Genomic DNA, 24161 nt, shown 5'->3' with positions numbered 1-24161 from the left:
TATGTATATACATATACATATATATATATATATATATATATATATATATATATATATATATAGAATGAATTTTCCATACTGCAGACATTTCGACATTTAGAAATAGAAGCCACCCCAGACAACAACAACAACAACAGCAAGAACAACAATTGAACCCCAAATACCAACGTCTGTTCTGTATCTGTAGCTCTGACTGTCTCTCTCCCTTACTCTCTCCATATACATATATACATATCTACATATATATGTGTATGTATGTATGTGTGTGTTTAGATAAAATTGTGTTTCGAAAGTGACAGTTGAAATGATTTATCACTTGCCAGCGCGACTACTGCAAGGCGCAAACGTCTACCCCGACCCAGCAGCCTCGTTGCCCCCCACCACCCACCGCACTCGACCCAGCAGCCCCACCCACTCTGCCTTTTGCTGTCTGTCGTCAAAGTTTTTAGCAGCGTTTGCTTCGTCGCTCGCATTTTTGTGTAGAAAAATTGAAAATTGCTTTTTTTTCCGTTGCGCCCCCTCTCGGCGTACCCCTATTGCTGGCCACGCCCCCGCGCCCCAAAAGGCACATTGTTGCTATCACAATCAACTTCATCTTTCCAATTTTCTACTATTTGGCTTTGTTTCCCCAGTGTAGCCCCATCCCCAGCCCCCTGCTCCCCTGCCCCTCCCAGTCGCCCACTCTCACATTGTTGCTGGCGCTGCTGAGTTTTTCATATGAAAATTTAATTCCAGCCCCCAAGTCGGGCCACCCAGCTGCCCCCCTATTTTCATTTCATACACCACACACACACACTCTCTCTCTCTCTCTGTCTGTGTGTGTGTGTTGCGAGCTAATTTAAAAATTTTTGTAATTTTTTCGCCTTGCTCTTTTGGAATTTTTGCAATGCGCGACAAAATGATTTATGTCGCTGCCTGCGCAAAATTAAAAATATTACAAAGCAACAACAACAACAGCAGCAACAGCAGAAACAACAACAACAACAACAGCTAAATGACAAAACGACAACAATGTTCACATTTAAATAACACACAAAACGAGCAAAACAGAACAAAATATATTTTTTAAATATATAAAATGAAAACAAAATGTAAAAATATATTCGTATATACACATACATACATACATATCCATATCTCTCACTATATATATTTATTTATATATATTCTGCTTTTTTTTTCAGCTTTAAATGAAAATGTTGAAGGAAAAAAACATTTTGCCATTTTATTATTATTATTATTTTTTTTGTCTGCTTTCCCATTTCTTTTTCGGGTTTTTCCAATTTGATGCCAAACAATTTCGAATGACGACAATGGAAAAAAATCAAAAGAAAACCGCAGCAATTTTTCATCATTTTGCACGTGTAAATTTTCCAATTGGTTGAGCGTGTGAAATGCGAGAGCAAAAGTGGGCAAAGTGGTGGGCTGGCAGCCGATGGGCGTGGCCAATCGTTGCTTTAATGAATGCACTTAATGCCAGAGCAACAGCAGCAGCCGCAGCAGGAGTACGAGCAGCGGCCACAGGTGCCCAAAAAACTTGACAGGTATTAAAACAGGTGGGGCAGGTGGGGCGATAGCACAGGTGAGCTACCTAACTGCGATTGCCGTCGGCGGGTTGCCATTGAATTACAACAGACAAAAGCACCAAGAGCCAGAAATCAAAATTGAAACCCAGAAAAAAAACTTAAATATTTTTAAGTATTATCTCACATGTTGTATATAAAATAAATATAAACTATGTATTTCTAAATTAAATTAAATTTTTTTTCGAATTATTTAGCTGTTAATTAATTTATTTGTTAATTATTTTTGGGTAGATTTTATTTTTGTAGACTTAAAATCTATATGTATATGTATATTTACTTTATTTAAAATATATATACATATACCTGGATATTTATATACACATATGTACGTATTTAGTATATATATCCGCCGATTTATTTCATTTTTGATCCCATTGAAACATTTTAAATTGCATTTAAGTCCGTTTAAGCTTATTTCTCATTCCATTTCATTCCCAACTCATGTGTCTCTATATCTATCTCACTCTCTCTCTGCCACATCTCCATTTTGTTTCCTTTTTTTACTGCAATATTTTGCAAACTCTTTTGTGTAATTTTTTGCATACACAAACAAATTTTATATGCATTTTTTACAGTTTTTTTTTTTTAGCGCTAAAGCGTGCGGGGGTGGAACGTAAGCCACATACCCTGTAATCTACTCCCCATAACTTACACCATATGTAGCCAGATTTATTTGAAAACGAATGTCGGAAGACTTCATCATAATTTGTATTTCTTACATATAAAAATACAAATCCAATTATATTATAAAATATATATTTTTTATTAAATTTTAATTACAATATATTTATTTAATTATAATTTTGTACTGTCTTTTTATATTAAGGGAATTAAATTCTTTTTTTATTAATTTTATTTTATTTTTATTTATTTATTATTTTTTATGTGAATTACGCATTTACTGGCCGTTTACAGGGTATTCTAATGGTGAGCAGACTCAATTTGCTGATTGCACCTATGTTTTCAGTTTGGCCGGAAGGTGGCGCTGCTGCAGCTGCTTTACGACTGTGCAAAAGCAACAGCAACAACAACAACAACTGAATGTTGTCTATGTGTCTGCTGTTATTGTCATTGTTGTTGTTGCTGTTGTTGTTGGCATTTTCCGTTGCAATTTTTACATTTAAAATTTTTTTTTGTTAAATTCAAATGAAATAAAATGCTTTTCACGCATGGTTATAAAAATAATGCCAGACTTAAATGTGCACACAGTGCAAAAGAGGGAGACAGAGAGATGAGGTGTGGGTGTGAAAGCGAGATAGGAGCTGTTGTTGTTGTTGCTGTTGTTGTGTCTAATGCATTAAAAAAGGCAACAGCCCAAAAAGGAATTTCAAGAGCTTAGTTTAAAAATGCATAAATGCACAAAAATCTATATATATAAATTTATTGATATTTCATTTGTATTTTATTTTTAGCATGTGTGTTTGTGTGTGATGGAAGTGGGCGTGTCAGCTTAACTGGCATATGGCAAAGGCTTTCAGGCAATCCGTTGTCGATGTTTGCAAATTCAATAAAAATTTGTATCTTTTTTTTTTTCGCCAAAGAAATCGGGAAAAATGCTGAACATGACTTGTAACTTAAGCAAAGGCAAAAGTTTGTCACCCAGCGCGACAAGGAAGGCTCCACAATGGTCCACGCCGCCTCTCCCCTTTAGTCTCATTCTCAGTCATTGTCTGTCTTTGTCTGTCTGTCTGTCTGCCTGCCAGGCCACATATCGCTTTACACTTGAAATGAATTTGAAAGTCAGACGCACAGCTCGTAACTCTTTGCTCTCACACAAGACACACACGGCGAATAACAACAACAGCAACAACAGCAACAACAAGACATCATCAGCACTTGGAGTTGCTGTAGGAGCTGTTGCTCAGCTCTCTGCCTCTCTCTCTCTCACACACTCTCGCACTGTCTCGCTCTTTATCTGAACGCAGGCCCGCGCGACTAATATAAACGTACAATGGACCAACTTAAGCTGAAATGACAGTTGCGACATGTTTGCGTAGGCGTGTGCGATCTCTGCCAACAGCAACAACAGCAACAGCAACAACAACAACAACAACAAGAGGCAAATGCTTTGGTATTAATTTTTCTTGTTGCCAGCCAGGTCGCAGCGAGCTGACAATAAACTTTATCGCATTCATGTGAATGCACTTTATGACACCTACACACACACACACACACACACACACACACACACACAGACTCAGTGAAGAACTTGTTTTTGCGACTGACTAAGAAATTCCTTATATTATATATACATACACACACATACATACATATATACACGTATTATAAAGCGTTATTTTTGTACGCCTTTTTGACTACAACTGATTTGGCTTAAATTAGCTACATTTGATGAGTTCTGCCAACTCCTGCTCCTGCTCCTGCAGTGTCTGTGTGTGTGCTTGCGGTCAGCGGCTGTCGCAGCGTCTGGCAGCCGCGTGACTCGGGCGGCTCACTCGTCCGTTGCGCTGGTCACGTGACCCTAATAAATCACAGAATTAATGTTACGTAAAATGGAGTTGCGCACGGCGAGTCCTTTAACGGGAATAGCCAGGCTCAGGCCGGCCAAACTTCGAGACCAGAGCCAAGTTACAGTTCCAGCGGAAACTGTGCCAGCCGGAAATTGAAAAACGTTTGCGGCATTTCTGATAAGCGCCGGCCCAGACAAACAAATCGTGTAACTATATTAATGTGGCAAAACACACACACACAGATACACAATATACATATGTATGTGTTTAAGTCTGTTTGGCTCAGTTTTTTGTTTTTTTGTTTTTGGTTCGTCTTTTATGGCTGCTGTTTAATTGTCTGACATTTTTTAATAACAAAGGCAGACACACACACGCACGCACACACACACACACACAGAACGCATGGAAGTGTGTATATTTGGCATCTCGCTTGCGCATTAAGACGCAGGCGCATTAACAGCTACAGCTACAACAACAGCAACAACAACAATCAGAATAACGTGTAGCAAGCGCCAACATTACGGCCATTAAAAATACCCAAAACGACAACGACAATTTCCTCATTATCGTAAAATTTATTCAAGCAAAATAAATTCATTGGTCGTTAACCTTGACACTGGTTTTTCCTTTTTTACACTCAACACACACACACACACACTGCCATTGTCTGTCTGTGTGAGTGTGTACATAAAATTCATGCTATGATGCGTGTTAAATAGTCGCTGTCATTGCGTCTGCAACTTGGCTAAATCTCTCTGTGCGTGCGTGTGTGTGTGTGTGCCTGTCATGTTGTATGTAGACCCAAGTAATCTGACTAGACTTGCGAGTTCATAAAACAGAACTTTTAAAGCAGCCTACACACAGACGACAGTCCAGCTCCAGAGCCTGCTCCTGCTCCTGCTCCTGCTCCTGCTATAGCTGGGCGCTTACACTGTCCAGCAAATTGCCGTTACTTGCACTTGAGCATGATTCAGCTCGAAATTCAACTAAGCTGAGTGTAATTTCTGCCGGCAGTTCGCCCCAAATCTAAATGGGGGCCTCCTCCTGCCACACATATAGAAAAGAAAGAGTAATTTCTCGCTGAATGACGCCAGTAAGTATGCTACAATAATCGATAAACTGCGAGCTGCACATGTGTGTGTGTGTGTAATGTTTGTTGCTTACTGCTTGACTGCACACACACACACACACACACACAGACAGACTTGAATTTTGTCGAGTGATTTGTCATGGCAGCTCGCGAGTCGCTTAGGCCTTTGCAGCTCCTTTTGTTTATGCAGCTAGCCTTTGCCGTAGGCTTTGACTAATGGGCCACACCCCCTTAAGGGGGCAGCTGACTTAGAGTGTTAAGCTTCAACAAGTTTCAAGTTTAAAGATGAACAAAAAACTGAGCTCCGATTAAAAATGAAATGTGAATATCTATATGAATACTATGTGAATACTATGAATACTGTGAATATTGTGCATTCTTTGTATAGTGAGTGAAAACCTAGAGCATAAAATAAAACAGCACTCGAATAAATGCGAACAATATAAAATGAAAGAAAGTTTCTTCTTGTTTTTTTCTTCATGCGCAGACCAAACAAAACGTATGTGTGTGTGTGTGTGTGTGTGTTGGTGTGGCAGCTGGTTGTGTGCGTATTGGCGAGAAGTCCAGGCCACGACAAGCTGCGGCGCGACTCCTTCGCCTCGGACAACGCTGCTCGGCGCTTGTGGCTCTCCTCGTGCTCAGCTCAGCTCAGCTCAGCTCTGGCTCAATGTTGAGTCGAGTTGAGTTCAGTTGTCGTCATCATCGCCATCGCCATCGCCATCGCCATCCTCGTGCCTCGCTTGCTTTTATATAAAAACCGACAGCGAGTCGGCAACTTCAGCCAAGCAAAATGCCCCACACACACACACTAACACATTCACACTCACACACATATACAGCAGCTTCAGCTTTTCTATGCTCCTCGTTTTCCTTTTTTCTATCGTATTTTTTCGACATTTCTTTTATTTTCAGTCAGCAGAAAAATTCTTATACACGAGCTGCGTGTTTTTCTTTTTTTTCCCATTTTTCGCTCCTCTTCGTCTTTTGCTCTGGCAGGCACCGTTTGGTGCTCGGCGCTCTCTTGGCGCCTGCTCCAGCCACGTCTGTCTCAGCCCGTGTGTGTATGTGTGTGTGTGCTAGTGTGAGTGTGTGGAGCAGTCAGCTCACTTTTCTTTTGAATGATTCGATGATTTTAAGCGCCTGCGTTATATGAAAACCAATCGCATCAAAGCACCCCATTAAATTTCATCGTCAGGCATATATCCTTGCCACAAATACACACACACTCACACACACACAGACAGTGGCTGCGAGATAAATGAACAGACAGAGGACATGGCATAGAAATAACAACAGCTGCTGTTGCTGTTGCTGCTCCTGCTACTGCTGCTACTCCTGCTACTGCTGCTGCTACTCCTGCTTGGCTGCTTCCATTCGTCCTGGCCAAGTCTGCATCTGCAGCATCGCCTGCTCCTTTCAATACCAGACGCGCGTGGCCCAAGGCAATGTTTGTTATGTGCCATGGAAATCCGTCAGTAGACGTTGCAGCTGCTGCTGCACACACACATATTCACACACACCCACACACACACCAACGCCCACCCATTCGCCTGCATTGTCATCATTATGTGCTGACGGCGTAAATGGCTCTATCAGCGCATTCTGCCTGCGCCAGGCGCCGCCTTTTGGGAGCCTGGTGTATGACATGTGGATATGGATGAGGATGTGAATGCGAATGCGAATGTGGTGGCTCAGCACGGACATGCTGCAGCTGTGGAGCGACTCAACTTTAAGGCACTCATTGTTCGAGCTTCGCTCGTTGGCTTAAAGTGCTTTTAATGGCTTCATGCAAAAGGCGCTGCCTTTTAAAACACACAAGTCATGCTCGGCATTTTATATAGCAGCAGCAGTGGTAGCAACAGTGGCAGCAGCAGCAGGAGTAGCAGGAGTAGTTTCACATACTTTTATACATAGCTAGTCTATCACTGGCCCCGCCTCCCACCCAAGCAAACTTTAGCTGCTGCTGCTGTTGCTTTTGCTTTATTTGCAGTTCTCATCGTAGCAGTCGACGTCGTTCATTTTTTTTTTTGTATTTCTTCCTTTTGCTTTGCTTGCCTTTTTTTCTGGCTAACATTTAATGGGTTTTTCAGAAAATTGCATTTTCTTCTTTGGCACTCTTTAGACTTTTTGTTTAGCTGCTACTTTTCCAGCAAAGAGTCGCAGTTGCTGCTGCTCCTGCTCCTGCTCCTGCTCCTGCTCATGACCATGGCTGCCATATTAGATTTTGAATGCATTTCCGCTTTTTGCCGCAGCGTGCAAACTTTTGTTCGCCATGTTGGCGAGCCGTCTCTGTATTGGTCTATCTATGTGCGAGTGTGCGATGTATGTGTGTGAAAATATTTTGGACTGACTGACAGCTGTGCCAGTGTATGTGTGCGTGTGTGTGTGTGTCTGTCTATGTGGGTTCGCTCCTGCTTGCCTCTGGTTGGCTCTGCTCTTCCTGGCTGCATTAAAAGTTTGTTTCATTCTGCTTTAGTTTGTTGTTTTGTTTGATGAAAAAGTCCAAGTTGTTGCGCAAAGTTTTTATGCAAGTTTTGCTATTTTGGCAAATGGATATGCCCCAACGTACCCACGCCCACGCTGCGCAATCACATTGTTAGCTGAGTGGGTGCATGAGTAGGTAGTCCATGAGCTGCACAGCTATATCAAAGTTGGCCATATTTGAGTACACACACACACACATATACATCTCTTTCTCTCTGTCTATATACATATATATATCGCACTCTCTCTATATATACGGGCAACGTCTATACATTTCTCGCATGAGTTGCAGCTAGCTGGCTGGCTATCAATGCTGAAGTTTAATCAAACTTTAAGCCAAAACGAAAGCAGCTGCTGGCTAATAAAAACCTGTCTAAACTTTACATGCAACTGCCACAAAACTTGCCTCAAATGTGCTTAACTGCATATTCGCCCCGCACACACACGCACACGCACACTTATGCCCACTGTACGCCTTCAAGTTATGCAGCCGTGGAGCATTGCATAGCTCAGGGCGCGGACTGCCTACGCGGACGGGCGGACATTCGGACATCCTGCCGGCTCTTTTTGCGCTGCATTGGGGGCATGCCACGGCGCCCTTGAGCACACCTGAAAGCCATTTCAAGCTGGCACAGTGGAAACCAAATCAAATATTCAGCTCAATTCATTAGACAAATGTTTTTTTTTTTCTTCTTTTTTTGGGAGTATATTTTCGCTGCGGGGCCATTAAAATATTTGGTTACAGTCGATGCGACCGGTTGCTAATCCACTATAGCCGGGCCGTTACTTTAATGGCTAATCATAAAAGGCCGGAATGTGTGGCGTCTCTCGGAAATCGATTATCGGGCGATGTGACAAAACAGAGCTCGAATATTGTGCGCGCCTCATGCCATTTAACTGGCCGTAAATCTTCAAGGACGGACAGCAGCCACGAGTCAATCATCGCCGATGATGATTTAACGATAGGCGAGGCATTTAATTGCCATGCGACAACTCGCTCCCTCTCTCTCTCCCTCTCTCTACCTCTTTCTATCGCTGGGCTATAAAAATTGTGGCGCTTGTTTCGTTGGCGTTTAACGAGATGCCAAAGGTCGAGCAAATGATTTGATGTGACAAATTTCAAAGTCGAAGTTGGAATTGCAGTTGTAGTCGGAGTTGAGCTTGTTTCAATTTCGTTAAATGTAGACACCTGTCGAGCAGGGGGCGGCTGTTTCAAATTGAAAACGTGTCCAACAGCAGTCATCAATTTTTAAACACGAGTAATCACTTTGTAAACGCTACACAGACCAGAGACCAGACCCAATCGTCCCCAGCAAGTTGACTGCTCCGGCGAGGGTTGGCTTATCCCATGTAAGGCTGAGGCTGTTGTCTGGCAGGAAACGGCACTGACAAGTATGCCTCAAATTTCAGCATCGTTTCCCTCTCTCTCTCTCTCCCTCTCTCTCTGGGTGTGTGTGTGTGTGTGGGTCGCTTGATTTTCAAATTTCGGCACGTAACTACGTAAAGTTGCACACATTTTTATACAATTTGTTGCATGCATAATTCAGCAGGACAATCGCCAGGATTCGGGCGCATCAAGTGAATATCAAGCGCATATTGTGGTGGATTTATGTATTCCAGCCGGGATGAACGTGCCACCCAACACCAGCTACGCGCTCATCTCCTTGGAATTATGATGAGTCGAGTGTGGAGTGTGGGCGGTAAATTGTATTATTTATATGTTTCAAGTGCCAAGCAGCAGGAATTGTATTCAATTGAGCGAAATGTTTATTGCCTGGAATATTAGAAGAGCATTACAAATGGGGAAACTCTTTCAAGTTCTATTCGTAGTGAGCACTCTTGTAACCGAAATGACAAGGGGACCAGAAGAAGAAGAAAAAGATTCTCTTAAGGGGATAGAATTCTTCCAATTTATCAAGATTTCCGATATATCGGTGCACAAATTATCGAGACTCGACTGTAACAGCTCCTCTACACTCCAATAGGCCTCTCTGAGCTCCGTTTCAAACTGGTTCATCGCTCATCTCATCGCTGGCATCGTTAATTGCCAATTGCTTAGCCAAATGCGTTGCCCCCGAGGAGACAGCGAGTGCAAACAAAGAAACTGATATGCAAAGCGAAAACAAATCCCAGAGCCCAGAGACATTCAAACAGACATTAAGAGCATGTTAATCTATTGAAATAAGCGCCATCATTTGTCTATCAAAGCGGGCATTCGCAATGCCCAGCTCGAGTCGAGGTGTACCCCAGGCATTCCAGTGATTTAATTGATGTTTGGTCATTTGAGTTTTGTGTGCCGAATCAACTCGCTGTTTTTTTTTTCTTTTTGCAGTGCCAACTAAAACTCAATACTGAAATCGAAACCAAAAGCCGACGTGACGCGACGCGACGCGACGAGCAAATAAGCAAATTTATTAAATTCTCATTTATCAACATCATAAATCAAAGTTTTTAACCGTGGCGCTCGCTTTTCAGTTTTCAGTTTCAGTTTTGAATTTGTCAGCAACAACAACAAATCTACATATACATATATGTATATATGCATATACACATATATGAAATGATCTATCAACAGTTGCCGTTTGGCGTTGATGTTTCTGGTTTTGTGTATAAATTTGTATATTTTGTTTTTTAATTGCTTTCTAGTCGTCGTCTCTTCGCTTTTATGACTAGTTAATTTTGCCTGTTTTTGATTTTGATTTGGCATTTTATTGTTGCCGCTGTCATTTGTTGGCCAAACGGTTGACCGGCTGCCTGGCTGCCCGCCTGCCTCGCTGACTTTATTGAGCGCAATGAACTATAAAAATGTGCGAGAATGCTTCAAAAGCTGCGCTGCACTTGACAACTTAGTGACGGACGGACACGGCTCTAAACGAAACAATTGAATGAATGAATGACTGACACACTCACACACACACAGACAGAGAGGGAGCTGCCTGTATGTGTGTGTGTAATCTGTCAAATACCCTGCCTCACTTTTACTTTCACTTTGACCTTTAGCAGCTGTCAAAATGGCCGCTGCAAGTGTCAATGTTGTTGTTGTAGTTGTTGCTGCTGTTAGATTTGCCTTTGACAGGCAAACGGTCGGCGGCAGTCGCCAAAAGTGCGAAAAATGATGTGCGGCAACAGCAACAGCAACAACAACAACAAGAACAGCAACAAAACGCGGCTTTGAACTACTAAATCATTTTTGACAGTTGGCGGCGCTGCGACTGCGACTGAGACTGCGACTGCGACGCCGGGGAAAGCCCCAAGCAGCGCAATCAATGCGACGTCTGTGTATGTATGTGTGCGTGCACACTTTAACCATGACCTTGAACGCTACTACACACACAGACACAAACACACACACATTGCTTTTGTTTATGCAATAAATTAAAAGCAATAATTTTTCATCTTGAAGCAGCAGCAGCAGCAACGGCAGCAGCAGCAGCAACAGTTGAAAGTTCGCCCGCTGCGGCACAGCGCATTAATTTTGTGTAAAGTTTATACACCAATACACACACACACATTCAGAGATACAGTTGCATGGCGGCTAGGTGGGCGGAGTGCGGCAGGGCCGAGTGATAAAGCACCGCAGCGACATTGGCAGCAACGTCGACGCCTGGGCAGACATTGTTTTTAACTCGCTGCGACTGCGTCGCGTGCTCTCTCCTCTCTCCCTCGCTCTATCTTACTCGCTCTCTCATTCGATACGCGCAAAAACAATAATTCAACTTGTGGCGGTGTCTGCTCCACATACGGGTAACTGCCACAGGCGCAGGCAGAGGCCGTGGCAGCAGCAGCAGCAGCAGCGGCAGAGGCAGAGGCAGCGGCAGCGGCACAGGTTCAATGCACGCTTTGCGCCTGCGCAGGGCAAACAAATTGCAAGCGACACACAAACACACACACAGAGCAACTGTTACTCGGCTCCTCGCTCTCTCCTGCTCTCTCTCACTCCCGCTCTCTTTGTCTTGCACTGTGCCATTAATTCTAGCGCTCGCCGGCTTGTTTGACAGTTCTGACAGACGATTATTTAAAGTTGTGCTTAAATGCGCGCTCTCTCGCTCGCACTCACTCGCTTTCGCTGCGTTTGCCTGTGTATGTATATGTGTCTGTGTCTGGCCCTGGCCATGGCCGTTGCATTTGTTGTTGTTGCTGTTACTGTTGCTGTTGTTGTGGGCGCACAGAAGTCACACAAAACCGTGTTCCACTTTAGTCCTTGTGCCGCTCTCTCTCTCTCCCTCCCTCCCTCCCTCTCTCTCGAGAGCTTATAATACAAATTACACTTTTTGGCATATTTCATTTTCATTTTCGGTTATTTTTTGCTTTCTTTGTTTCTGTGCAGAGCCTAAACGCTTGTGTGTGTTTGTCTGTCTGTCTGTCCGACTGTCTGCCCTTACTGGGTTAGTAGGTCCTGGTCCAGCAGGAAAACAAATGAATAACGTCTAGCAGCCGGGTCTGGTCGTTGCGCTCTGGCTGGGCTACTGACTGGGCTGCGGCTTTTACAACTATTGCTAATTTCGAGCGTCTTTAATGGCTTTACACGCCATTCCTCAAGTTAACGCCGCCAGCTGCAACGCGTTGTAGCCTTTTCGATAAACTGCAGAAGCGGGGGCCGCTCGCTTAGCCGAGACAGCAACCGGGCTATAAATCAAATTTGCAGCAAAAAATCACGTGCCAGGCGAACGCTGCTCCTGCTCCTGCTGCTGCTGCTGCTGCTACTCCTGCTACTGCTGCTCATTAATGAAAGCGAAATGGGTTGCTTATATAATCGCATCAAGGGCCCGGATCGTGAGCAGCTATCGGCTGGCCACAATCAAACTGCGGCAACTGCCACTGCGCACAGCGCTAGCATCAGCGAGCATCAAAAATTGGCACAAGTTCATCATCATCATCGTCATCGCCAGATAGCAGGCTGGGGGGCTGGGCTGGGGCAGGCGTGGCATGCACGTTGAAAGCTACGAGACCGCCAGTGTGCTCAATTTATGAGCCGCAGACAGACTGCCCTCATATTTTTATAATCGATTGTAGTTTTTAATTAAAATTTAACTTTATAATGATTTTTTATCAGCTGCTGCTGGGGCTGCTGGGGTTGCTGAGGCTGTGTCAGCCGCCACGTCTGTTTAGGTCTAAATTAAAAAGAAATTTCTCATTTCTTGGCAAAACGGCAAACAGGAAGCGGCAAGGCCTCGACGCGCTAACTGGGCGTGCTCCAGCAGCGAACGTGATCGAGCAGGAGCAGCAGCAGCAGCAGCAACAGGAGCAGAAGCTACGGATTAGTGACAGACAAGCAGACATCAATGTTCGATCGGTGCTGGGCCAAGTTGCTGCCTGTGATTAATGTGTGAACCAGAACCAGAGCGAAAGCGTGTGCCCCATATACATACATACATACATATACATACAGTGTGTACTCGCTACAAGCATTATGTTCTATGTGTTAAATGACTTAATGTGGAATGTGACTTACCATCGTATGTTAGTTCTGAAGGATTGAGTGATGATAAGAACTTACCATCTGCAAAGAGAGACAAGAGACCGCAATGCATATTAATATCAATTACAGTTCAATGCGCAATTTAATAATAATTAGCGATAAAGAAAAACTATATACATATATTGATATAGGTATAAATGCATATCAAATGCAAAAGGATTTACGCCAGAGTCCGCATAATGCGAACAGACATTAAAATATATTTATAAATGAAATATTTTCAAACACTACATATGTGTGCGTGTGTTTGTGTGTGCATTTACCACTTTTTTTTTGCCGTTTTTGTTATAATACATTATTGTTATTAATTCGATTATTGTGCAGCATTTAATTTAATACGCGCCATGCCGCATTATGCACAATAATTATTTTAAATTCACTTTGACAAGCCATTTTATGCACCCCCGCCGCAGCCCCTCCCCATCAGCCCCCTCCATAGCCCCTGCCACACACCTGATGCTGATGCTTTTGCCATTTGGCAATGTTAATTTTAATTTAATATTTTAACAATGTCTCGTGTTTTAATTTTGCTTGCGGTTTACGCGTTTGCCGCTGCCTCTGCCGCTGCAGCTGCCGCTGCCGCTGCTGCTGCTGCCTTTGTTATCATGCAACAAAAATGCAAATTAACGCACAGATTTACATTTTTGTTGTTGTTGTTGTTTGTTTGTCTATTTGAAAATATTTATAGCTGTCATGGTTAATTTTTTGTGTTTTTTTTTTTCACTCGCCTTTTTTGTTAGCTTTACACGCATTTCATTTCAATAAATTATTTAATTTTTATTACGTTTTTTCATCTACATTTTCGCTGTTGTTTTTGCATTTTATGGCATTTTAAGCCAATCATATGGACTCCAAAACTATTTGGTGTGCCACCAAAACAAAAACAAGAAAATGGTTTGCATAATAACTAGAGGAGATTTCTCTCCTCAAAAGATAGATTTCATTTAAATTATATTTTATGTATAATTTACGTATCATATATATAGGGAGAAGGAGCTGTTGCAGAGTATCATATATAGTATAATATGTAACGAATGAATCAGATTATTGTATATGATGTGTTATGAAACTTCAGATTCAATCTATATGATGTACTTTACTCTGATTCAGCTACTCCATGACATTCCCTCTTTTTTTATCCATCTCTCAAGAGGGATTACTTTACTCAAGAGAGAAAAAAAATTTTTTTTTTCATATACTTTAGGATCCTATGGAAGACACACGATTTCTGTAAGAAAGGTTTCCTTTACTCTACTCTCTCTGTAAATAGTATAGGAATATGTGTGCAGTATCTTTATTTCATGAATAATGAAGACTACTGTAAATCATATCATATATCAATTAGATCCTCTTTTAGGATCCTATAATGTTTCTGAGTATAGAGTATGGATATGTCTGAAGCGAATTTCTATAGCATGTTTATTGATACTAATAAAAATTAGAAGGATTGATTGCTCTACCCCAAAGACATCTAGCTGAATGGATATATCTGAGGCGTATTTCTATACCCCCTTTTATGTATACCAAGAATTAAAAGGTTGGCTTTCTTAACCTCGATCTCCAAAGTATAGAGTACAAAGTTCATTTCTGTAACCTCGACATGTCATTGTGCCTGTCGCGTCCTGTGTGCCTGCTGCTTGTTGCATGTTTTTCCTTTTGATTTGAGTTGTAAATAAATCAATGATAATTAACCTGCTGCAGCGCGCGTAGATATAATTTTACTGTCAATGTTGTCAGCACTGACAGTCGAACATCTTAAATCATTTTGGCTGCCATTGTAAGCGAGAGAGAGAGAGAGAGAGAGAGACAGAGGGAGAGACACTGACACTGACACCGACATAAGAGAAGACAAGGCGAAAAAAAAGACAATTCGAAATGAAATTAAAAAGCGCAACAGCGACAGACACTAAACACGCTTAAATGAACAACGCGCCCCGAAAATGCCAAATGCGCAAAATAAAATGCCAATTCGCACTCGCACAGAGGGAACAAGGCGAATGGGCAGAAGAACAGGAGGAAGAAGGCGAGCTGACCAGACTGGACTGGATGGGACGCAGCGGCCAGGCCTGGGGTGTTTTGGATTGAGGTCTGCGCGACAAAACACCTTTTCAAAATGCACACAGCAGCATCGGCTGGCGATGCGATGGGGCCTCGATTTCTGATGCGTAGACGTCAAAAACGCCGTGGTGGCAATTAAATGCCTCGCTCGGCCTCTTCGCCACTCGGCCACTTGGCTCGACTCGACTCGACGCGGCATTGGCCACAAATAACGCCCAAATATGGCGCAATTTCATTCGGAACGCAGCGCATCGAATCGATTGCCAATGCCACCGATGCCGATTCATTTCAATTCGTTGCGTTTCGATTTATTTATCACCTGTCGTTGGAAATTGAAATTGCATTTCGCTTGGCCAGCGCAAGGCAACGTCTTCGTCTCTGCTCCGTTTCTGTTTTTCGTTGTTGTTGTTGTTGTTTTAGTTGTTGGTATTTTCTTTGGCATTGGGGCCATCGCCCCAGGTAATCATTGTCAACAATTAATGAAAGCCATTGTGGGCGTGGCAGCCTTTTAATGAACACAGCACAGCGGCTGTTCGCTACTCGTTTCTACCTGACTCACTCACTCTCCCTCTCTCTCGCTCTCTCTCTCTCTCTCTCTCTCTCTCACTCTCTATCTCTGTTTCAGTGTAGCCAGAACTTTTCTATTAGAATGGCCAGCGAGTGAGTGGATGAAAAAAACTCATCAACATAATGTAAGACGCTGCTCGGGGCGATAATGAGCTATAATGGAGCTGGAGCTGGAGCTGGAGCTGGCCAAGGTTTGAGCAGACCCGAGTCGCGAATCTTGTGAACGCAGTTGCCTCTTAAGAGGCTCTTAATGCCGTTTTGCTTGATTTTCCGCTGTGGCCCTTTACTTTTCATACGTTGTCGTTCTACCTTTGCATATTTAAAAGCCTGAATTCATTCGCTGATCAACTAATCAGCCAACAGGCAGGCAGCCAGGCAGTCAGGCTGAAGGAAAGAAAGTCGAGTCGAGTCGAGAGCTGAGCTGAGACCCCCAACTCAAGCTGGTTTATAGCTTATCAATGCACTTTGCCGCGCAACACGCAAACTTACTTTACACGCGTTAGCTTCTGATAAGGCGCTGACTCGCAACACAGCATGAAAGAGATAGATAGATGGCGAGGGGGAGGCAGAGAGAAAGGGCGAGAGAGAAAGAGGGCAATAACAATGGCATTGAGGCACTGATAGCGCTTAGAATTGATTTAAATCGATGTACTCTGCATATTTTGTGCATTTTTATGGCCAGGATGTGCAGCCTGAGCTTGATCATTAGACCGGCAATTGGCCAGAAGAGCGCCAAAAGACCTGAAGACCAGCCAGGTATCGTGCCAGCGCGCGCTTTTACGCTTTGCTGCATATGAGACGAGGACTAGAGACTTGGACTGGAGCTGGTTAACTGGCTATGGCTGTGGCCTCGTCTCTAGCTGTGGCACGCGGACTTTTGTTGCAGACAAAATTGTCGACAAATAGTTTACACGGGCATGAAATTGCGCTGGCCAGACATTGCGCCCAAGAATGTTGTTGCTGTTGCTGTTGTTGCGGTTACAGGAATGCGCATAGCTCAAAGTAGTTGCAAAACAAAACATTTGGATTAAATGATTGAGTGCAGCATGCAACAACAACAACAACAACAGCAACTACAACGACGATAGCCAAAGAAAGCAAGTCAGCCAGCCAGTGAGAAGCGCATAGAGCGGCGCACGATAGCTCGGCATGCTTGAGAGCATCGCAGAGAAAGCTCTGGGTGGCCTTATGATCTTTGCTATAATATCATAGTGTTTGCTTTAAAACGGGAACGTTAATTAAATTGTGAGGATAGAAATATGAAAAAAGAGAAAGAGAAAGAAATCAGATGAGAGCTGAATATGCGTCCGGGTGCGGTCATTAATTCATATCAAAGGGGTAATTGAAAACCGCATAAATTAAGCAAAATGCACTTTTTCTGCGCGCTGTGTTATCCCGATGGGAGTGCGCGGCTTTGACATTTGGCTGCATTATAGTTTAATCTTATTAAAATATTTATATTTATTTAAAATATGCATGCAATTTGTTAATTTAACTGCCGCTGCGTTTGCTGTTTCGCATTTATTTATGCCACGAGCTTTTTTTAATTGTCATCTTTGTCGTTTTATATATTTTTTTATTATTTATTTTTTGCTTTTGTATTATTGTATATTTTTTTTATTTATTATTTCTTTTTTTTTTGTGGCAGCCACTGCGCTTAATTGCATTTCGCATATGAATTAATGAATTTTTTATCAGCGCACACACATGCACCGCCTCCATCGGCGACTCAAATATGCAAACATCATTTATTTCATTTCATTTTATTTTATTTCATATATTATTTTTGTTGTTTTTTGTGTTTTTGTTTTTCATGGCAACTGATAATAGAATAAAACAAAAAACACACGCGCCAACCGCAGCGATTTTTGCCTTGTTGTTTTTTTTTTTTTTATTATTGGATTTACTTTTTTTTGCAATGCTGCCTATATTTAATTTCATTTGTGGTTGCCGCTGCGAAAGGGATAGCCATATGCACTAGCGAGCAAAAAGAGACAGCAATAGAGCTGAGCGAGCGAATCGCATCGAGAGTTGTGTAACTGATGCCATGCCATCCATATGCTATGTAGTTCTAGTGCGGCCCTTGAAGCATTACTTGTAAATTCTAGAAACCCACTCGAGCTAGCTGATTAATGAGTAGCTCTCTCTCCCACTCTCTCCCTCTCTCTCTCTGACACGATTTCCATTGAATTTCACTGTTATCAGCTCGCTTTTGCTCTGCTCGCTACTAATCTATGCTGCAGATGAAGTTTCCTTGGAAAAGGGTTCCATTTCATATTCACTCATATCGTGTGTGTCACAAATTTCCTACTAGTTTCATTAAAATGCAATTAATATAGGCTTTCAGCACATTTCAGCCACGGGCTATACTGCCAACTAGTCTCACAGTGTCTTCGCTCTTGGCTCAAATTAGGGTGCGTCATAATTAATAATACCCTTCTGGTCGACAATTACGCACATGGGTCAGCAAAGCATTTCATTAACTTTACATTAAATGCTTCTGTATATGTGTGTGTGCGTGTGTGAGCCAACTCAGTGCAATTGCACAAAGCCAAAACATTGACCATTGTGGTGGGGGTTGCTACACGTGCAAAGCAGCAACTACAAGAGCTAGCCACAAAAAAAAAAAGAAGTTAACTGTTATAGCACACACACACACACACACACACAGAGAGACATCTATATATGTATATATAACTCAATCCATTAACGTTTTGATAAAGGATCTTTATGACGACACTCCAAGCGACGGCAGCAATCATCATCAGTATCAACAACAACAACAACAACAGCAACAGCAATTGCTTTGGTACGTGTCAGTTGGTAAGAAAACACACACACACACACGCACGCACATCGAGTGAAAAGTAATTGCGTTTAAATGCGTTTACATTAAGCCAAAATGCAGGCCGAGCCAAGTTGGACAGTCGCTTGGCCTAATTGCAGCAAGCCATGCCCATGTATGTATATATATCTCTCTATGTCTGTGTGTGTATCTATCAAGGACAATTATTATTACACTTGTAATGTGACCATTAATGGCATTATTAATGCAAACGTTCACATTCACAGCTCCCAAGAAACGTTTCAGCGCATTACACAATTTCCGTACCAAACACATACTTATACATATGTATATATAGATTGATATAGATACATACATACATATATCTATGCATCTAGCTGACTGACGGCGACTTTACGACATGCAAAGCCAAAGCTAAACACTTTATCTGCCGCAACCCCCCGTCCCAAAGTCCCCTCCTGCTTGAACGTTCCTTAGTTGGTTTCAGTTTACGACTTTTTAATAGTTCTCACATATTTTTTATAGATTTTTCTACGCCCGCTTTCTTGTGGTCTTTCCGTGCAGCTAGTCTAGGCTAGGCTCTCTCGCCCTCTCTCTCTCTCTCTCTATCTCTGAACTGTTGTTGTTATTGTTATTTTGGCCAGCACATAAAATTGATTTCCTTTTGGCAGTCGAGAACCCGGGCGTTTACTCTTTCGCCTGTCATAAAATTTATGTTTATGTCGTAAAATTTAGTTCGATTTTTGTGGCTGTTTTTGCAGCATGCCTTTTGATTTCATTGCTTGTCATTGCAGCGCACTAAACAGAAGAAGAGGAACACGGTGAAGGTGGAGGAGGAGGAGAAAGGAGGTGAAGAAACCCCAACAACAACAACAGCCGACCACACCAGGTGCTACAAAGGGTTCGAATTTCGCACAGACCACGCGGCGCATTCGCAATATGAGAAATACACAGACAAAGGCAACAATCCCACCAAAAAAACTCAGGAGAATCTGCCCCAAAAAAAGGAAAGAAAGAAGAAGAAGCAGCAAAAGCAGCAAAAGTTGTCGCTTGCTGATATAAACAAACGACATACATTTGTTTTTATTACACACCTTTTTCGGCATGGCAGGACGACTCTACTGTGCGCGAGGGCGAGGGCGAGAGCGAGGGCGTGGCCGTAGTAGATTCTAGTTATTTTAATGCACATTTTGTAGGCAATTCCAAATTAGGCAATGTTTGGCCCTTTTTATATAGGCCAAGTACTCAATGTTTGCTCCTGCTGCTCCTGCTGCTGCGCACATCATCAAGGTGTGCGCTGGGCGGAGTAAGATTGGCGGCGGATGGATCCTTTTGGGTGGTTGGTTTTTGCCTGCCCCCACTGCCTGCCTGGCTGGCTTGCTGCCTGTCGTACTTATAAAAAAGTAATTTTCTCATTTCTTGTTCAGTTCGAGGCTTTTTGTATATTAGAAGGAATGGCTTTATTTATTTCTTATATGTAAGTGGCGGCAAAAGTTTTTCCCTGCCATCTTCTTTGCTTTTACTTGTTTTGCTCCTTTTGGCTTACTTTTTCTTTTCGGCATATTCTTTTCCTTTTCCTTTTGCTGTTGCTGTTGCCTTTGCTTGGGCGCCCGTTAAATTGGCAAGTTTGTTGTGCTTAGTTTGGGTCTCGCTGCTGGAGCACATAAATTAGAGGCACAAATTAGAAATTATGTGCGCATTTAAATGTGAAGAGGAGCTGCAGCCTTAGTCGGTTAGTCAGCTCCATATGCTCGGGCTCGGGCCTTGTCCTCTCTACTCTAATGAAATGGCTGCGTGCCTGCGCCTCTGCCTCTGCCTCAGACTCTGCCCCAGCCACGGCCTCGGCCTCGGCCTTTTACTCAAACTCAATGAATATTTGAAGAGGCAGCAAACTGCCTACGGCCCACAGCCAACAGTCAGAGAGAAAAAACCAAACAAAATGAAACTTTTGCCACGGCGCCATTTGGCGCTACAAAAGATATTTTTCCATTGAAAGCATTGCAGGCAAAAGTTGTTTAAATTTAGCCAAACCAACACATGTGTCTGCAGTGGGTGGGGATCGCAATGCGAGTGGGACGGGCTGCTGGGGGTGGGGGCCACAGCACAGCACCACCACACACACCACACACCAATGTGCCACCATTTGTGCTCTTTGTCGTCGTCGTTGATGGTTGTCGTCTTTTTCGGACATGGGACAATTGGCGCAGATATTGTAGAGGCGCTACAAGAGCAGCCAAATGACACAAAGACAAGTTCAATGATCTACATTGTAAAAGGCAGGCGGCAGGCGGGGAGGGGCGCACAGAGAATGGCATTGATCTCTCTATACATCTTATATAGGTCTCAGTGTATAAACATATATCTCAGATTTTATTTAAAAGAAAACGCAACTAAATTTGCCAACAACTTTTGTTCCTCTAAAACCAAGCATACGAAATATATTGATCTATATGTGTAGCTTGTATTTGGCCCACTAAATATGTATATGCTTATATCTTTTATATTGTATAGAAATTAGTATAAAAATGTCTTTTGAATTGAGTAATACATTTCTATTAAAATTTTCCTTTTGCTACTTTAAAGGCGAGACAGCAAGAGATCTTCCTATATATCTTACAATGTTCATACTTACACACTCAGTAAATATGTCTATCTATTGGACATATAAAAGAATTTTGTACTGATATAAAAATCACCGTTAACAAATGGTTCTAGGTTCTTTGTGTTACTGCATTGATCGTTCTATATCTACATTTTCTTTTATTATTTTCCTTCAGCTTCTATATATACTCTATGTATATTCCTATGTATGCTCAAAGGAGGTCTTTGTATGTAAGTTTGTGAGGATCAAACCAAGATATCAACGAACGCGATAAGCTGAGACGTTATATTCTACTGTTTAGCCTACATTTACAATGGCAACATTCTCTACTTATGGAGGGACACTCTATCACTTTAATTTAACTAAATTTACACCTTTTTGTTGGGATCCTCCCCAGGATCACACCTCAGCGCTTCGTCCTCCACATTTTCTGCTCGTTAGTTTCCACTTGGCTCTCGAGTTCGGTTCGACAACTTCATTTCCGTTTTGCTTCTATTTCGGTACTTCAGTGCTCATTATGCCCCTCAGGCTTGCCTACAACCCCCTCTCAATAATAATAGCAGGCAGCCCTGTGTGTTTTACTAATGTCGTTTATCATTAGGCTAGTCTACCACTTACTTACTTCACTCTGTGGACTGCCTCGAAGCATATTTACAACGCAGAGTTCTCTACACGTTTTCTTCCTGTTGACGGTAGATAATTTGGCTGGCTTGTCTGTTTGCCCGTTTGCCGGTTCACCGTCCGCGCTCCCATTACAAAATGTCAAAAATTTCCCAAACACGACACGCCCCTGCAACGAGCCGAGCAAAACGCCCACGACACGCTCCCGTTGCCACTTAATAGAGAATTGGAATGCTCGTAGGTGGCATAACAACATGGTAATGTTAATGGTAGAAAACGGCCAGGCAGTCAGGCAGTCAGGCGGGCAGGCGGGCGGGCAGCCAGGTAGTTATGTAGGTGGATCGGTGGTTAGGCGGTTAGGTGGTTGGGCTGGCTCTGGGTCTGGCAGGTGGGTACGCCCAGCCAAAGCGCATAATTTGTCATTGAATGTTTGGTTTTGGCCTGCCTCTTGTTGGCCAGAACAGCAGCTAATGTCTTAGGTGTTGCCTGTTTGCGTAAAAAACGGTATTGCTACCCCATCGCTCTCCCTCTCTCTCTCTCTCTGCCGCTCCTCCCCTCTCACAATCTTTATCTGCTATAGCGTCTCAACTAATGGGCGTGTGTGTGTGTGTGAGAGTGTGTATCCATCCACTCAAGATATTTTGTCCAGCCTATGCCATTTGTTGCTTAATTTGCGGCTTACGTTTAAAAAGCATTTAGTGGACATTCGCCGAGTGCGGCACAGTGGCCACCATAAAAACGTGTCCACTTGCTATCTCGGGTCGCAAAGTTCGCTACCATTTAATGCACACACATATAGCCATATAATTATAATTGCTGATAAATGTTTCATACTAATAAACACTTAAAGCGAACGAACGAACGAACGAACCTCCCGTCCGCGACATGGAGCTAACGATGACGACGTCGCCGGCGTGTGACGCTAATGACACTTGGCGTCGACGCTGACGCTGACGCAGACGCTGACGTCGACAGCGCTGGCAAAAATGGAATGATTTGTGTGAGAGATTGCATGCCTTGCAGTGATTTGTGATTTGTGTGTTGAGAAATGCAATTTTAAACGGGGGGGACACCAAAAACAACAACAACACCAACAATAACAACAACAACAACAACAGCTCAGCAGCAGCAGCCAGCGAATGGCGACTTGATAAGCCACTGTCATCAGCAGGCTGCACTTTTTGATAGCTCTATTAAAGGCAAACGACAGTCAGTAGTAGTTGTTGTTGTTGCTCTTTGGGGCTGCTTCATTCATTTTTATAGAAAATGGCGATATATTATTGAAGTTGCAAATTTGTTGCGAGCGAAATAAATGTGAAAATAATGAATAATAAAAGTCAAGAAGAACATGATTTTTTATGACTGACGCGTCTGTTGAATGAGTGCGAAAAAAAAGCAAGAGAAAAACAAAAACAGCAAGTGCAAAAGGCCTTGTCTGTCATGACAAGACACACACACACACACACACTTGCACACACACACACACAGAGGTCGTTATCAGCATACGGTAACCGAGTGGCCAACTGATACAGTTCAGCTCTGTGACTAATTTATGGGGAGGCCAGTGTAGCACAGATCACAACTATATTACGGCGATAACTCTGCCAGCTAGACTTCAAATGCAAGTCAAGTCAAAGTCACGCTAAAGCAACTCGATTTTCAACAAAAGATATCTAAACAAGTAACGAAAAAAAAAAAAACCAAATGAGTGGAATATGAAAATTTCATGCCTCAGAACATCAGGAAGTTTGCATTTTGTCTGCACGCGGCGGCAACCCTCCGCAACAAGGCAACAAAAAGCGCCCAAGTTGTTGTCTTTGTTGGTGTTGCTTGTTTGTCAACTGTGCTGCGACCTCTGCCAGTGACAGAGTCCAAGGCGCAAGCGGAGTTTTCCCTGCTGGTGTTGATGATTTTGTTGATGTGCTCGTTGAGTTTGATGTGGCAAGAGCCGAAGCCCGAAGCCCGCACCCTGAACCCCCGCCAGAGTATATATATGTATATGTATGTATATAAGCGAGCCCAATCCCAGGTCTGGGAAATTCGATGCGCATTCTATTCATTGGCGTGTCGGTCCTAGAAATATGATAATGTGCCAGCAGCGAGAGGAGCAGCAGGCGAATATGCAACAGTCAGTTCGTAAATTTTCATTGTAAAATAAGAACTGAGTGTATGCGTGTGTGTGTGTGTGTGTGTGTGTGCCTGTGCTAGGGGATGAAGATGTATTGCCTTTTGTGCAATTTGACGTAATGTTACATAAGCTCTTCGCTCGCTGGGGTTGGCCTGCTCATTATGAAAGGCGCAGGCAACATCGAATTTCTGTTTCAATTTTTTTTATTTGGTGATTCTGATTGTGAAGCTGGCCAGGGTACGTGCGGCAGCTGGTGCCCCTTTTGGGATTGC

At 42.9% G+C, this 24161-nt stretch overlaps 1 protein-coding gene across 3 annotated transcripts in view; it reads right to left on the bottom strand.

Annotated features, from left to right (window-relative positions):
- hth (Meis homeobox homothorax) overlaps positions 1 to 24161 on the bottom strand; it is a 160742-nt gene that overhangs the window by 29572 nt on the left and 107009 nt on the right. For 2 of the 3 annotated variants that reach the window (XM_089258150.1, XM_030386799.2), the window contains one exon: positions 13081 to 13128. The exons of the other annotated variant lie outside the window; for it this stretch is intronic. In XM_089258150.1, the coding sequence (XP_089114276.1) occupies positions 13081 to 13128 (48 nt within the window). The remainder of the gene's footprint in view (positions 1 to 13080; positions 13129 to 24161) is intronic. 3 annotated transcript variants of the gene reach the window in all.

The sequence above is a fragment of the Drosophila navojoa genome, chromosome 2 (genome assembly GCF_054131105.1).
Source record: "Drosophila navojoa isolate 15081-1374.11 chromosome 2, UAZ_NAV_1.0, whole genome shotgun sequence".
Taxonomy (NCBI): domain Eukaryota; kingdom Metazoa; phylum Arthropoda; class Insecta; order Diptera; family Drosophilidae; genus Drosophila; species Drosophila navojoa.
The sequence above is the reverse complement of the archived record's forward strand: the minus strand, read 5'-3'. Positions and strand labels throughout refer to the sequence as shown.